Consider the following 17,274-nt stretch of genomic DNA (forward strand, 5'->3'; position numbering starts at 1 on the left):
CAGCAGCACATGGAACCTGGTTAACCTACAGAACATTTTTGGCAAGGCTTACTTACTACACACTTGAGACTTGTAAATCGTCCATTTTCACTATTTGTCGTACAGCGAAATACAGTATAGGGCTTAAGTACAGTACATGCAGTCCGGTACAGTACTTCACACACCTTATGGCAGTCTTCTCAAAAGGGGAAACTGGGCGATGTCTGGACTGGAGTGCCACATTGTGTCTTTTAAAAAGGTTCTTTAACAGAGACATTTTGGGAACTAAGTATTCACTTATTTAGTTCCTTTTAGGAACTAAACAAGCTCATAATGCGCAGTGAGATTGTAGATTGGCTAATGTTTTTTTTTTTACTTTTGAAAGTTTCTACCAATAATGACAAGCCCAAAACAGGGACGCCAGGCAATATACAAGTCTGGCTCTCTTTCTCCGGTGGTGTGAGTGACTCACTGGAAGTTGCTGGGCGTTCCGATGTCCGCCTTGGTCAGTTTCTTCTTCTTTGTCTTCACCTTCTTCTCCTTCTTGGGGAAGGGCGAGAGCACGATGTTGTTCACCTGAGAGTTGTTGTGGTAACGTGGCGCGTTGTTGATCTCCGGGTTCTTGATGTCCACAGTCGCCATGGGCAACGCAGGGCCTTGAGAGAGAGAGGAGAAGAGAGAACACAGAGAGAGAGAGAGAGAGAGAGAGGTGTTAACAGGAGAAAGTTAGGACCGTTGTACCCACAATGCACTTACAGTACCAAGAGTACAAGCATGAGTACTTCATCCATACAGCATTTTAAGTTGTGGTTTGTTTGGATAGCTTCACAGACAAATGTGTGACTTAAGCTGCAGTTAGATTGTTGGTAGAATGTTAAAGATCTATATTCTGATAGTTAGTAATCATTGCTATACAGTGTTTGTTCAGTAACAGAGGGTCTTCCCCGTCTCTCCACCTGTTTAATAGGTGGGTTGCCAATTTTATCTGATTAGGAGAGAGTACCCATTTATCAGCTTCAATTTATTAGTGTTCCATTTTGTCTGAAAATTTCTCAGATTCATCACTCCCAATTTCAATTGTTTATCCTGCATCTTCAGAATGGTGAAACCTATTACTGAACAAATACTCTATAGCAGTGATTAATACTACTACTATATACATAGTTCAGATTCACTCAATTTGGCTCCAGGAAATAAAACGATAGGTACCTGATTTAGTGATTGATTGTGATTAAATGCTACCTATGTAACCATAGATAGGAGATGTACTAGACAAGGGATGTTCTTTTTACTTTATGTAACTCATCAGCTAATGGCCTTTACTGTTGGGAGTTATTTGGTTTACGGTTGATTGATTGGGACTTGTATAACGGCTGATGAGTTCAGGTACATGAAAAACAGAACGGAACTAACCGACAGTAATATTATGTAATCTTTTGAATGCATGGAAACAGTGTTTATTTTTTTTATTTTTTTAGCATTTACAAAATTACAGGTGATATTTCCAGAAATCATTGTCAAATTTTGTTTTCCTTTTAACTTTTATGTTTCATTGCGACGCACATGAACTCAACTGAGTTTCGATACAACATCTAGATTCTTCAGTGACTATTTAGCTGGTTATTTGCATATTTAAAAAACTTCTGCTGAACACACAGGTTCATATTTTAGATTGTAATTAGAGAAAAGAATGTTATGTTAATTTACTGCTCACTATAGTTTTAGCAATTTTATTGACCTTGATTTCAGTGGTTGGGGGCATGCGTGCAAGTGGCTAAATATGTCTTTTTAGACAAAGTAAGCCGGCGATTTCTTTACAGTAACACTACGAGTCCCCATAAGTCACATCTGCCCAAGAAAGATTGTGGCGCATCTTAGGAATGGGCTTATTGTGTCTAAAGACATATTTAGCCACTTGCACGCATGCCCCCAACCACTGAAATCAACGTCATTAAAAAATGATAGAAAGCAGTAAATGAAAACATTTGAACACTCATCTTTTCTTTTCTCTAATTACAATTTAAAATATGAACCCGCCTTGTTGTAAAAAAACAAAGTTGTCCTTTAATGACCGGAGGCCCCGAGGGGTCTATACTAGGAGACCTAGTCTTCCACAAAATCTCTTCGCTGAAGATCTGCAAGCTCACAACACTGTGGCACACTGTGAGTTTGTAGATCAGCTATTTTCGGGCAACGTTTGCCACAGACTAAGGATGCTAGGTTTCATCAAGTGTTTAATTTAAATTCTGTCGTCAAGCAAGCGCCACATTCCATTCATCTTTGTGTAGGCCAAAAATCCACCACATTGTCAAAACATATGGCAAAACAGCCTGCCAGTGCCACACAGACACACAAAGAATCTGTCACTACAGCCCATGTAGAGGATAACTCATTCACACACACACACACACACACACACACACACACACACACACACACACACACACACACACACACACACACACACACACACACACACACACACACACACACACACACACACACACACACACACACACACACACACACACACACACACACACACACACACACACACACACACACGTTATGCAAGGCCTTTGTGTCGACATACTGCCTACTTTTTGTCTATATTAGTTTGAATGTTTTGAACCTGGTTGCAAAGTCCCACTGTGGATAATAAAACATTTCCTCTGTATCTCTGTTAGAGTTAGAGTTCTCCTAGGGCTATAACTATTTACTATCTATGATTTTACGATTACTGTTTTTGAGTCAACATTTTCTTTCATAGATTTCTTTTCTTCATAATCGACTAAATCGATTAGTCACTTAAGCCCCATTTTATACTTTGTTGTGCAATAGTATTGTACAAAAATAGAGATAATAGCTGATCTAAAATCTCAGAATGAGGAGCGATGAGAGCTTGTAGTTTACTTGCTTGTCTGCAGCTCCTATTGTTTTGTCTGTTTTGTTGTGTGAAGCACTCTGGGCTGCATTATTGTATGAAGGGTGCTATACAAATAAAGTTTTATTATTGTTAAATAATAGTTATTTCATATAATCGATTAAATCTACTAGTTCGATTAACTGTTGCACCCCTAAGACAGTTACCGTTCTTAATCTTCCTAAAGGGACTTCTGGGACTCTTAGGACTTTTCCTGGGTGACGGCGAGACCGAACGGCTGCGCTGCCTCCTCATCCAGGTGCCCCCCACACCCCCCTTGCCGCCTGGCCCGCATGCTGCCAAGTCCACATCCAGCAAGATCTTGCCCACCGAGCTGCAGGCGCTGCTGTCCCGGCGGAGGGAAAGGCGGGCTGCAGGGTCAGCAAAGGGAGCGTACAGGTCCTCCTGGGGGAGAACCAGGCAGTGAAGGGTAGACAGGCAGCCTCCTGGGCGTCCAACGTCTCCAACTCCACCCAATCCTCCGCCATCGCCCAACGCCTCCTCAGAGGGCTCCGACAGGAAGGTGGTGCAGAACATCATGGCGGTGAGCGAGGTGAGCGGCCGCAGCCGAGACGTGGACAGAGTCGAGAGTCAGAATCAGAGGCAGGGAAATGTCACTTGCCCGGACAAAAAGGTCTTTGACGCAAAGTACTGTAGTTCAGAGTCCAAGGTGTTAGACGACTCCAGTTGGTTTGCTAATACGCGAGATGTAATCAGCCCTCCTGCCATTCAGCGAGGTTGACGGCCTATGTGTAAGCCTGGTAGCGTTCTAAATTGCAGACAGATCCAGGGGATTGCATTTCGGGAGTCCTGGAATGGGTTCATGTCTGTTCAAAGCTCACATCCAGAGAGTCCAATTCCACGGGAACCAGAACTGGCTCAATAGGACTAAAAAAACACATGTACTGGAGACTTGATCTGGGTGTCTACCTCTTATTGATGGACTAGAAGTCAAATCCAAAGATATTTTAATATGATTCCACTTAAGACCACTGGATGGATTGATCAATTCTGTTGATTTGTGAATCTGTCCGAGAGCAGAGGGAGTAAAAATGAAAACCAAGCCTTCCTCAGTGAACGGATTAACAACTCTTCTAGTAACCCCAGATACTCAAGACGGCAGCTAGGGTGTCCAAAACAAAACCACAACAATCACACTAAGAAACCAAACTTCAAAAGCTCAATTCTTAAATCTATAAACACCTATTTTCCAAAAATCAGTGGAGTATAGAGATAGGCCTGTCTGCGCTATGAAGACTGCCAAGAGTACAATAGTGTCTAAAATTGCAGTCTGAGGCAAATAGGAGGCTCAGCTCAGGCTCAGACAGTGAAGTGGCTATTAGGAAAAAACACTCCGGTTCATTCCACGTCTTCTATTCTCTCCATTGTGTCTCCGTTCGACCTTTTCCATTTCCCCTGCTTGCTTTGTCATGGTCTGGCGAGGTGTTCGTCTTTCTTCCTCTCCACTGTTTTCCCTTTTCCACTGCTTCCATCATTCATTATTTCACACTTTCTTTTCTCGTTTGGGAAGTTTGGTCATATGCCTCCATCGATGCCTCTTGTAACTTTGTGGGGTTGTGTCTTGCCTGTTCATTTGTCGTTTCTCTTCTGCGTCGGATGACTGATCCGTCTCTATCTGTCTCTCCTCCCCTTCCCTCCAAAAACAACATGTGCACGCCTACACCGACATGTGCGCAATTCTGCGCATACGTACATACTCTCTTGCTGGAGCCCTAATCCCGGCAAAAATAATCTGTTGTCTGGGATTTACATAACCATTTAAAACCCATCCATGTTTAATCCCACGGTACTAATCTCAATCTCTGTGGGGTTATGAGACAGATAGCGGAAAGGCCAAATAAGGAAAAAGGACATGAAAGTGAAGAGTGTGATGGACTCATTTCTGAGATATGAATACAATACTACATACTATACTACATAATACTACAGTGGAGGGAGGATAGAAGAACTCAGGCTTTAGGGCGGGGTCGCTTCTCGCCAGTAGGGCGTCTTACTGGTATATACTGTATATCATTTATATATGCGCTTCTCTGCCTGGGCCACTGGCGCAGCGGTCCAGGCACCTGGCTCAGTGTAGCCTGACAGTGTGTTGCGGCTTGCGGGTTCAAGTCCCTTTGCCGCATGTCACTCCCCATCTCTCTCCCCCATTTCCTGTAAATCTACTGTCTATCTCCATCAATAAAGGAATGAAATTAAAAAAAGAAAGAAGAAAAAGAAAAGAAAAGGTGCTTCACGATTATTTGATCAATCAAAAAAGTTATCAATAGATTAATCGCTAAGAAGATAACCATACGGTTGCAACCCTACTTGGTACCCTCTTCCACCGGGCGTTTCTAACCTCTAGCCATAAGACACCATGGTAGGTGTCTCTTTGTACCAGCATCACTGTGTCTACATTGAATAACGTCCAGACACTGACCTGACTAAATAAACAATCATTAGCAGGGACACTCATTAGTAAGAACAACAACAGTTCAGGATGTGCAGGAACACGCCCAGAGCAGAGGATTGTTAGCAGTCAACAGGACAATGACGCTAATACTAAAATAGCATGTCAACAGGGCCAGTGAACGCTCTGTGTGTGGATGGATATCGGTACAAAGCCCAAAGCGGTTAAATGAATACAGTAGTAATATAGCACTACATTATGTGTCATTTTTGTTTAGCCTCCTTATCCATGGAAAGCTTGCTGGCCATATCAGATACAGAGAAAAGCTAAAAATCAACAGTATGACTAAGCTTATGCTAAATTAGCATGGGGGAGGACTGACTACCATTGACCACTTGAACCCTAGCATCCCTATTCTCCATCAGCGGCCAAAGATACGCTCTGGGGGACCCCAGTCAAAGAAGCATAGGATCTAAGTAGTTTTACAACAGTATATCAACTACATGGCATGTGTAGTTATGCATGATGAAAAGAGATGGACTGGACCGTCCTTTATTCAAGACCTCACAGGTTCAAATCCCTCAGTTATAGTGTCTGTGTGTCACTGTGTAACAAAGAGCAGCACTCTGAATCCACATGTCTTGTCACTTAATTAAAAATTTAAGTAAGACCCAAACCAATACATTCTAAATATGCTTTATCAGCAGCAGGCAAACATTTCCACACAACTTGAAAATAGAGTAGAACAGAACGGAAAACAATGGGATAATAAGTGGATTATTTGTTTGAGTATAATAATGGGGATATTCTTTTGCGTCTAGCAGATTACCAAGCGTGTCTAGGAAGGGAGGGCTCGTTTTATGGTTAGATGTCACAGTTATTGTCCACGACATTCAGTTATTGTCCACGACATTGCAAGCGGCGCGAAGGCCAGCGGCGGCGCTCGGGCGCGAAGAGCAGTCCAGGGCCGCGCGGCCGGCGGAGCGCCGTGCGAGTTACGAAGCCGTGGTGAATGCAATCGTTAATTATGCCCAGGCCATAAGGCCTGGGCAAGCGCACGATAAACGCAATGATAATTGGGTTTTGGTGCACCTCGCGCGGTCCAAGTGACTACAACGGCGCGCTCCCTACGTCCGGTTCAGCCAATCACAGGGGGCTCGGCGGGGACAGGAACTTGTACAAGCTTGGGTATCCGCAAGACGCTATTCTTTTCCATGTAGCCTTGTAGTTTGACTTTTAAAATGCAGAAGAGAGGGGGGCCTGCTTGCTCGCGTGCGCATAACACTAGCATGAGGAACCGGGAAAGTAAAAACACTTAACAAAATGATATACTGACTTTGCACACGCAATCGTGCGTGCGCGCGTGTGTGTGACGTGTGCGCGAGCGTGAATGTGCAAAGCAGACCAAATAGCAAATAGAGACTGTAGCTGTAACATCTTCTGCATGTTGTATGTGTGTAACAGGGTTATGGTATCGCCCGGTTGGCAGTGTAAAGAGTAATATAATCCTGCATGTGGTTAAGAGAGATTCTATACCTCAGAGAGCGAGAGTGGAAGATGAACACCGAACAAGGGAGAGCGCGGGAGAGCAGGATGGGGGGGGCAAAGAGATAGTAGAAAATTAAGAGAAGGTGAAAGATGGGAGTGGCAAAAAGAAAAATCAAAATGGAGAAGAGGGGGAAAAAAGTAGAAAGTACAATAGAGAATGCACAAAAGGAAGGAGAGAGAGAGAGAGAGAGATGTCTTTTCAGAGGTTGAGCAGTGTCTGCGCTCAGCCAATCAGAGGCAGGATTATATTAAATACTGTAGCATACTGTTGCTGTTGGGCAGAAACCTCTCATCTCCCTGTTTCTGTTTGTTTGTTTGCAAATTCTACAATGCTTCGTGACGCGAGATCTGCTAGTTTCAAATGTTTTTAAAATAATACAAAATGAAGGTTTTGGACATACAAGGTTTCCACGAGACAGCAACGATCTGTTTCCACCCTCTATAGATGAACCCTTGTGACTAGCACTGCAGGACTGTAGGAATACAGGCTTTGCTCACACAGCTCACAGATCATCACACAGGACAGGATAAGCAGCACTTGCATAAGGTCTTTGACAGTTCTCAGAGACATTGTTATGGACACAACCTTCTCAATAATCTGATAAGATTAAACTGCTTCCATGATCTCAAATCCACCAGTAATTCTTTTCTTTTTTTTTTCGTGAGCAATGATTCCACAGGTGCGCAGCTCTCTCATTGCATCAATTCACACACTGTTTTGTCCATGACCTTTTTATATGGGTCATGGGTGTATGAATAATAATAATAATAATGTATAATGTATCTAATCCAGAGGTTTTTAAACTATGGGTTGGATGCCAAGTGGGGTCACAGGATGGTAAATATTATTATTATTATTATACTTCCCATTAAGTCCGTTTCATTTGTTTTTGAAAAGCAGAGCCTATGAATGTGTTTTGTTTTTTATTTATTTTGTTATCAAGGGAATAGCTATATATATATTTTATGCTTCCATGTTACTGTACAAATATTGTATACAGAAACACCTTTCCATTTTATACTATATTACCACTTTGAACTTGTCCCCCATAAAGTCCTGGACTGGAACAAAAATAAGATCCCTCATACACTTCTGACATGTTTTGTGGTCTTCATTAGGCCTGATAAATAATTATGTTATATGATATACGTATTTATGTTATATGAAATATGTATTTATAGCGTTGCTGTCGGGCAGAAATCTCTATAACTATTTATGTTTTTGTTTTACTTTTCATAAATTAATGCGCTACTTTACCAAGAGCATCACACAAAAGTAGTGAAAAGATTTGCTATTTTCACTATTTTAATAAAGTGTTGTTGTTTCTTATATAAAACATACCATTTTCAATTTAGGCATTTAGCAGACGCTCTCATTCAGAGATATCCATCAAATGGCAGTGCATCAGTCTAAGCAACATTCTATCAAAACAACAAAACATATACCGTAGTAAACGATGAACCTAGTACTAAGTAGTCTAAATAACATGCTAAATTTACTTTGAACCTTTGCATAAGTCTGCATGGTCGTCAACTACGAGGTTTCTACCCGTCAGCAACGATAATAAATAATGAGTGAATATTTTATGTTATTAGATTAGATATAATATATAGGTATAGATATTGATGAACGTACCATTTGGAGGGTCACGTCTCTTCTCTGTGAACACAGACAGGTCATATAATCATTAAATTATGTAGTTTGGCGCTGAGGCTCGTGTTAGTGAGGAAAAGGAAATGTGTGTGAGTGTGCGGGTCGGAGGTCGTACGAAAGAGAGAGAGAGAGAGAGGAGAAAGAAAGCAAGGGAAAAAAGGTTGATTTTCATTGTGGAGGGCGACATCGGCGACATCGTGGTGCAAGCGGCGAGAGACAGAGATGGTGGGAGCGGCACCCCAGGATTTGGTCGATATTAGTTTGTTGGGTAGAACACACACACACACACACACACACACACACACACACACACACACACACACACACACACACACACACACACACACACACACACACACACACACACACACACACACACACACACACACACACACACACACACACACACACACACACACACTCCAAAGGAGGGAACAAAAGTGCTTCTCATCGAGTATGAAAGGTTAGACCCCTTATAATAGAACTCATCCTCTATGGCTGGAGGCGATAAGGTAGAGAGAGACACTCGCGCACACGCACACATAGCTGGTTAATAAGATGTCAATCTGGCTAACCATCGTGAAAGAAAAGGGGAAAACAGCGCCCTCTCTGTTTTGTTCCTTTTCAGTGAGTCTGTTCTTGAGAGATTAATAAGATGTAGGGTTACTCTACACCACCAAAGGACGATCTCCAGAGACCACACACACACACACACACACACACACACACACACACACACACACACACACACACACACACACACACACACACACACACACACACACACACACACACACACACACACACACACACACACACACACACACACACACACACACACACACACACACACGGCTTGAGTTTCATCATGGCTGAGAGTAAATGAGGAGCAAACCAATAGCTGAGACTGGCATCCCATATTACAAAGGGTTAAAAGAGAGAGAGAGAGAGAGAGAGAGAGAGGGCGAGGGGAAAGGGAGAAAGTGAGAGAGTGTGTCTAGATAACAATGCAATCAGTGCTCATTCCTGATGGTCAGTCTTAAATCAAGAGAACATGATGTAAGTGTAAAGTAGTGAATGGTATTAACACTTTCCCAGCCCAATCTATCGCACTTCCTTGTAAGGTTAGCCAGCCGCCGCCAGAATCCCCCGTATTTAAAAAAAATTATAATTATCGCAAAAAAACCATCTTCTTCTCTTCTTCTTCTACTTCTTATTCCAAATGATCAGCGTGTCAGCGGCTAAACCGGAAATTCTTGATTGTGGTCTTCATTATAAACAGTAGCGCCATCTCCGCCTCTGTAGGTCGTATTTTCATTCAGAAAAAAGTTGACATGGAGTGTGCATATAGAGAGTAATGCGTGCGCTTATATCGATGTGCACGGATCGCGCTCAAATTCGCTATTGGAGGGCAATGGAGAGATGCGGCTGAAACAGGGTCGGTACTGAATCACCAACGCCTTTTCAGTGAAACGACAGACATGTAGTTGGGGCTCTCTGGTGGTCTTGTAAAATGAATGCTGTCTCAGATCATAAGGTATATTCCTGAAATAATAGAAATTCCCCGGCTAAATAACCACACAGCGATTTCTGGGTGGCTGGGAAAGTGTTTAAAGTGTAAAGTAGTGAATGGTAATTACAGAGAGGTACCTCAAGCAGTTATGTAGAGTTTGTGGCAGCATAGAGATGTGCAGTGAAATCTGATCGATTGATTGGTTAGTCATCGGTATGGACGGCCGAGATGAGGGTTTAGGACCATGTGTCCAAAATACACACGGCACAATTCATCAATAGACACTACATTGTGATGCTTTTTTTTATTGATTGATTTCAATTGATTGTTTCAACACCTCAGTTCATTAGTTTCTAAGCAAAGTTACTCTGCTGTTTTATTTGAATTAACCATTTAAACCCTCTAGTCTAGACTAGTAAACTGAGCACGTTGGCTCTGTACTTGTACCACTTTTTCCCCATCTACAACAAAATTGTTTGCCACAGATATCTGATCTACAAGCTCATTGTGAGCTTGTAGATCTGCTATTTATGGCTGATATTCTACCCAGAATATGCTGGATAGGTGCTTGAGTTCAAGTGGTTAAGCTGTAACTCGCTTGGGGAAGTTGAGGTGAAAGCATCTGTGGGTTTCACCTCTATCCATAATCATTGACATCTTACAGGCTAAATCTACCAGTCACCATGATTGAATCTTTGATTATATTAAAATTAAGAAAGACTAGATTAAAATAAAACTTCTCTTTCTACTTCATTTGATATGTTGATAATTAAATCAACTTTGATTCCCCAGGAATGTCTGAGAGACCGGCGAAAAGATTAGCAAGCATATTTCAACTTGCATTCATTATGTTAGGTTTAAGAAGCCTGCAGTACAGGAACATAGTCAAAAGGGAAAACAATTCATGATGGTGTTAACAGACCCAGGAAAAATATAATGAATATAACTTAAAATAAATGGCCTCATAAATACAATGAAAATAATTCCATTATTCCAAAGGGTAACCAATTTTTCAACTACTTGAGGCATGCCTGACTTATATTAGAAGCAGTGTTGCAATGGTCCGGCCCTCTATCTTTTCTGACCAGTGTCACGCCTCTCATCAACCCCCAAGTTAGTGTCACAGCAGGGTGATTTAACAAGGGGATGAGCCTGTATGCATATCAATAGACCAGGGGTCTTCAACGTTTTCAGGCCAAGGACCCCTTAGTGGAGAGGGAGATGAAGAAGGGACCCCCACAACACATAGATAACAAGTGTAGTTTCATCGTTTGACAGCACAATCATCACTGTATTTTGGGTTCATCTAAATGTGTGTTTCCAGATATTTAACCACTTACTTGAACCGTCAATACTTAATAAACTTGACCTATCACTCTGCTCTTCTCCCCCTCTACACCAAACCTCTTTGCTCGTCTTGCAGCGCGAGGCGTTGTGAGCTTGTAGATCTGCTATTTTTGGAAACAGTTTTCAGAATATGGACACTAGGGTTCAAGTTGTTAATATAAAAAGGATTGGAAGATTTGGAGGACCCCCTGTAGTAACTCTGAGGACCCCCTGTTGAAGACCCCTGCAATAGACCATTGTCCGAAGCTGTTAACTCCTGTAATGTAGGTGTTAAGCAACGTGCGCGTGACATCATTCAAATCACGTCCCCCCCAAACATTGAATCACCAATGCAACACTGATTAGAAGACGTTTCAACAGCTTCAGAGTTGTTAGGTTGTCAGGGAAATATACCAAACACGCCTAAAGTAGTTCAAACCTCAAGTGGACACACCACTTGATCATGCAGATCCAATGACCTTTGTTTTATTTCACTAAACCAATGTTCAGATGTTTTTTAACCACATTCAAATACAAAAATAATACTGGTGCCATTTTGCCCAGGACTGATGGCTGAGTTAAACAGGTGCGTATGTGTGTAGTAGACAAGTGAGATACACAGGCAGGTAGGCCCAGAGGGTATTGAGGGTAGATTGATAGGTATGTTTGTTAGGTAGGTAGGAAGGTAGGTAGGTACTGTAGGTAGGTAGGTAGGTAGTTATTTAGTACAGGGTGGGTGGGTTAGTAGATAGGTAGGTACAGGGTGGGTAGGTTGGTAGATAAGTTGGTACAGGGTGGGTAGTAGGGCTGAACGATTTTGGAAAAAACATCTAATTGCCATTTTGCTTCATACATTTGACTAATATTGCTATTGCGATTTGATTCGCGATATTTATATATTATTTTAAAGTAGTATAGGTGATGGGGGGAAGCCACCGTTGCACAGAAATCACTTTCACTTTCAGCTTACGACAAACGGCAGCTTTTAATCTATGCACAAGGATTTAAGGACGTTATATTTATAATGATTAGCCATGGAGTACTCTGTTGGAATGGAAATAAACTTTGACGTGCTGTTAGACAGCAGTGTGATCGCCTTGGCTCCTCTCTTCTGAAGGAGTGGAGCAACAACGTAATGTCGGCTAATCATCATGCTCATTCATATTCTGCGGTGTCGCGCACCAACATAGCACAGATCTGCACAGCGTGCGTGTGGATTAGCAGTCTTTAGCGATTTGCTGCATTGGTGTAAACACAGGGTCAGACCATAATGGTTATACATCGGGTCAGACTCGCTCGCTGCCGTTGCACATTATGATAACATAAATAAATATATATATTGCCAAAACCGCAGCCTTTGCGATTTGCTAATCGTGTGGTTCCAAATGGCGATATCGGTTTGAAAACGATTAATCGTTCAGCCTTAATGGGTAGGTAGGTTGGTAGGTAGGTAGGTAGGTTCAGGTTGGTAGTTGGTACATGGTGAGTATGTAGGTAGGTTGGTAGGGTGGTCAGGTCGGTTGGTAGGTAGTAGGGCTGGGCGATATGACGTCAAATCAAAAGACGGATTATTTCAAACTTGTACGTCAACTGTCTGACAATGTCTGTAAATATGCAACATTATAATAGAATAAAGGTAGGGTAAGTGATATTTTTTGCTAAATAAGTGGTTAAATAGCTCTGTATTCTGATAGTACTCACTGATACAGTGTGTCAGTGAGTAGCAGGAGTATATCCATGTCTCTCTTGCTCTTTACTAGAATGCATCAGGATACCAAATGTACTCAATCAGGAGAGTGAACTTGCACATAATACATATTAAATAAGTTAAATAAGAAGTGCTGGCATTAAGAAATTATCAGACAATGCTTTAACCGGTTAACATAAAACCTTTTGTTTTGACCACCCAATAATATCACTTGCCATACCTTTAAGTCAGTGAAAGATTTTAACTGTTATTTTTGATACATCTTTTGTTAATTGCCCAGTCCTAGTAGGTGGATAGGTAAAGGCTAGGTAGATAGGTAGGTGGTGGTACAGAGTAGGTGTATAGATGTGGTTAGGTATGCAGGTTAGGCAGACAGACTGTGTTTGACAGTAGGACATTATGTACCACTTTTCCTTTGTCTTCTCCCTATCAGATCTGAAAGGGTTACTTTGAAACGCTTGGCTTCCTCCTCATTGGCAAAGTTCAGTCCCACCTGCGTAGTCTGCAAGCACGCACACGCACACGCACACACACACACACACACACACACACACACACACACACACACACACACACACACACACAAAATGCAATAAACAATCAAATAATAAAACAATTTAAATTAAATGAGAGAAAACAAAAACAAAGTTACACAATTACGATAACATGCCCATATAGGGAGAGGCAAGCGTCACAAACATGCATCCCAAACCCCAATAAGTGCTTATATGGGCATGCCTTATGGGCATATACATTAAATGTTAAACAGTATGGCAATAAAATGACACAGATCTCCATATTTAGGCATAAAAGGGACACAGACAGACGGGTACAATGGGTGCTCGGACAACGGGTACAACGGATACAAAAGATATTGCTTAACCGTGCGGGGCATGCATTCCCAACTTGCATTGCTCCCGACTTGCGTTGTCTCTGATTAGCAGTTTTAAAATACCCTATAAAAACATCCAGCCTGGTCACAGATTAATATGACCTACGTCTTTCCTGCCATGTTTACAGTGAGTGGTTCGTCTGCTCTTATCATTACAGAGCCTGGCAGGTCCAACATACAGGAGTCCCTCCCTGTAGCATTAGCCAACATCCAAGGTGTTTGTGGAGCAAACAAAGGCTCTAGTCATGTGAAAGGCCTCAAATACGAGATAAAACGCACGTTCTGCTCTCTGCCAGCTCGTTAGCTGCTATTTACAATGAACCAATTCTCTCCATAGTCCTCTCAATATAGAGGATATTTTAGATTCCTGACTGGCTACAGATAAAAATGTTTACTTATTTATTCATTTACATTTTAGAGGTTTTTTATTTTGTATTTATAGTCGCAGAGGAGAGGGACAGAAAACCGGAATAGAGTAGGGGAGTGACAGGTAGCAAATGATCCAGCCAGTCCAGGAATCGAACCGAGGACTCGCTGACAGGCCTCGGAGCCTATGTGGTACCAGGCCTAACCAATCGGCTATCAGGCGCCGGTTATACATTTATTCATTCGCTTTTTACCCCTTTTCCTCCCCAATTCAGTCGTTATGCCAATTAATTCCTCCACCCACACATGTCTGTCAGCATTCTTGATCTCAGAGAGAGACCAACAAAAGCATACATAATTCCATCCAATAAGCAGCAGATTGAACAACAAAACTACTCACATCTCCAGCAAACGTCAAGAAATATGATTTGGGTGTATTAAAACTAAAGTTGTTGTACAGCTCCTGTTCAAACGTGGTCTTTCCATCCTGTGGACAATCAGCAAAAACAACAATGACATTAAGGAGAGATACAACAGCAAATTGATTTAATTGATAATAAAAAACATATAATTATATACAGGCATGCAAACAGCCCCGAGGTGAAAAGGGTGACAACATTTGTCGGGGGTATAAAGATTCTTTTGCGGTTTTTCGGGTTAGATCGGGTGCCTTGCATTGGAAACACATTTTGCAGAGTGTCATACTATGCTTGGGTCAATCAGTACAAATCTATAGGCACAGTAGATATTAAGCACAATCATACAAAAAATTACAGATGCTAATTTATTCCTAAATGCTTGGCTGCATGCTGAAAATAGCTGATCTACAAGCTCACAAGCTTTGTGAGCTTGTAGATTGGCTGTTTTCAGAGCACTTTCAGACATAAAATGACTTGTCTTAGTTCTACTGGATATGTTCTCCACTCGTCCCTCCCTAAGATTTTAGTTTAGTTTTTATTTGTTGCCCAAATTGTGAACAAACCAACCTTGATGTCGAGGACCCTGATGAAGTAGGAACGCAGGGGGTTGTCCTTGACCAGACAGGCCACCCCGCAGCAACGCTTGGTCCACGCAGCCGACCTCTCTGCCAGGAACACCTGGACGATGGCAGACGATAGGCTCTGTATGGATGGAGGGGGAAAAGCACACACACACGGTCAACACAACTAGGACTGTCACAATTGTTTTATATCGCCTAATCGCAATTATTTGTGATAATCGCAAAAATGGTCACAACCATTTTCATTTTCTAATATAATGGAAATCTTAGATTGTCTATTTCAACTATTCCATATTTTGAAATAACGTATTTGTCCAATCTGCCCGGTGCACCTTTTCTTTACCAAGCCTAAAAGCCAAACACATTTAATTTTTATTCCGAATGTTCCAGAAACAGAAACATTATGAAATCTTTCATCTCAATTATTTGAGTGACAATTCATTGTCAAGTAAAATGTCAAAATCGTAGTCAACACATGCCATTGTCTGCAGACAGGTCAATTTCATTCGAAAGTCAATCTTTTCTCCAGGGACTGTTTCCGGTTAAACAAACAATGTCAAATCAATCTGCACTTTAAAATGCCGAAAGTAACAGATACAAGCCCACAATGAGCTCACTGTGAGCTTGTAGAACGGTTATTTTCGGTGCAAGACACGATGTGCAAACAAATCAGCCTTGAGAGAGACCTATCCTGAGACAGCGAGGGTGAGTTGTGGTATACCGTACGTTGTGGGTATAAAAACTATTAAAAAAACAAACATGATTACAGTCAAGTTAGTCCACTCCATATTTTACTTATCTTCTTCTAATCTAACTTGTTTTTATTTCAAGGACCCCCAGTTTGGTATTTTCTTAGACTCTCTGAGTTACATTCAATCTTTATTTCAGACTCAAGCTCCATATCAGATTGTTAAGGGTCCATTTCATTCCTAGCTATCAAGAATTTAGCTGGGGACCCACACAGAACCCCCTCAAGAACTCCTGGTGGTCACCGGACCCCACTTTGAGAGCCACTGTTCTAAAGTGATGATGTCCTCAAAGCAGTCCTAATTAACCTTTGTGAGTGATTTAAACAGATGTGGCAGGGGGAGCCGGGACACTAGAACAGTTGTTTTCAAACTTTTCAGGTCGAGACCCAAAAGAGAGATTAGACGTTAGACCGGGATCCAAACTAGTGAAAATAGCCGATCTACAAGCGCACAACACGTCGTTTGTAGAAGGGCTATTTTCACTACTTCTCAATTATTATTATGTTTATTAATCCTGTATTCCAGCTTCACCCAGCTGATGAATGTTCAGAGGCAACGTGTGGGGAGCTGTTAGGAGTTATCATATCATTTCAGCGTGAAATGATATTATGATGTTATTGGCCAGCGTTAATATAACCCTGCTAAAGCACATCAGTTCTTAGATTGGAGAACTGCTGATGATTAACCAGAAATGAACGATACTGTACTTACAGTACAATACTGCAATAGAGTCAAGACAGCAGTTATGTTATAATCAGACACACACACACACACACACACACACACACACACACACACACACACACACACACACACACACACACACACACACACACACACACACACACACACACACACACACACACACACACACACACACACACACACACAACCAGTGTGCAGCTGCATGTCCACTAAACAGATCCACACATTGTAGACTAATCACTGGCGACAGCTTAAGTGAGTGGCAAGGACATGAGTTAGTCAGAATTTAAGGGTTCACCATAACCTGGGTAAAACAAGACAACCCCCACCACGTGACCTGGCACGCACGCACACACACACTTAAGTGACAGCAGGGCAGCTCCTCATTGTCTCCACCAGCCGAAGGCATGGGGGAGAGTATGTTTTCCCCTCCGTCCGTCCGTCCGTGCGTGCGTCCGTGCGTCCTCACAGTTTGTGAGCACCTAATCTCAGTCGCCGTAG

The 17,274-nt window shown here is 42.0% G+C and overlaps 1 protein-coding gene across 1 annotated transcript in view; it reads right to left on the minus strand.

Moving 5' to 3' along the window:
- Window positions 1–17,274, minus strand: part of LOC308308990 (actin nucleation-promoting factor WASL-like) — a 55,785-nt gene that overhangs the window by 16,474 nt on the left and 22,037 nt on the right. The window contains 5 exon segments of the mRNA XM_080754443.1: window positions 452–635; window positions 8,497–8,520; window positions 13,467–13,563; window positions 14,720–14,806; window positions 15,306–15,440. Coding sequence (XP_080610569.1) covers window positions 452–635; window positions 8,497–8,520; window positions 13,467–13,563; window positions 14,720–14,806; window positions 15,306–15,440 — 527 coding nt within the window.

This window comes from Nannobrachium achirus, assembly GCF_963921795.1.
Source record: "Nannobrachium achirus genome assembly, chromosome: 23".
Lineage (NCBI taxonomy): Eukaryota > Metazoa > Chordata > Actinopteri > Myctophiformes > Myctophidae > Nannobrachium > Nannobrachium achirus.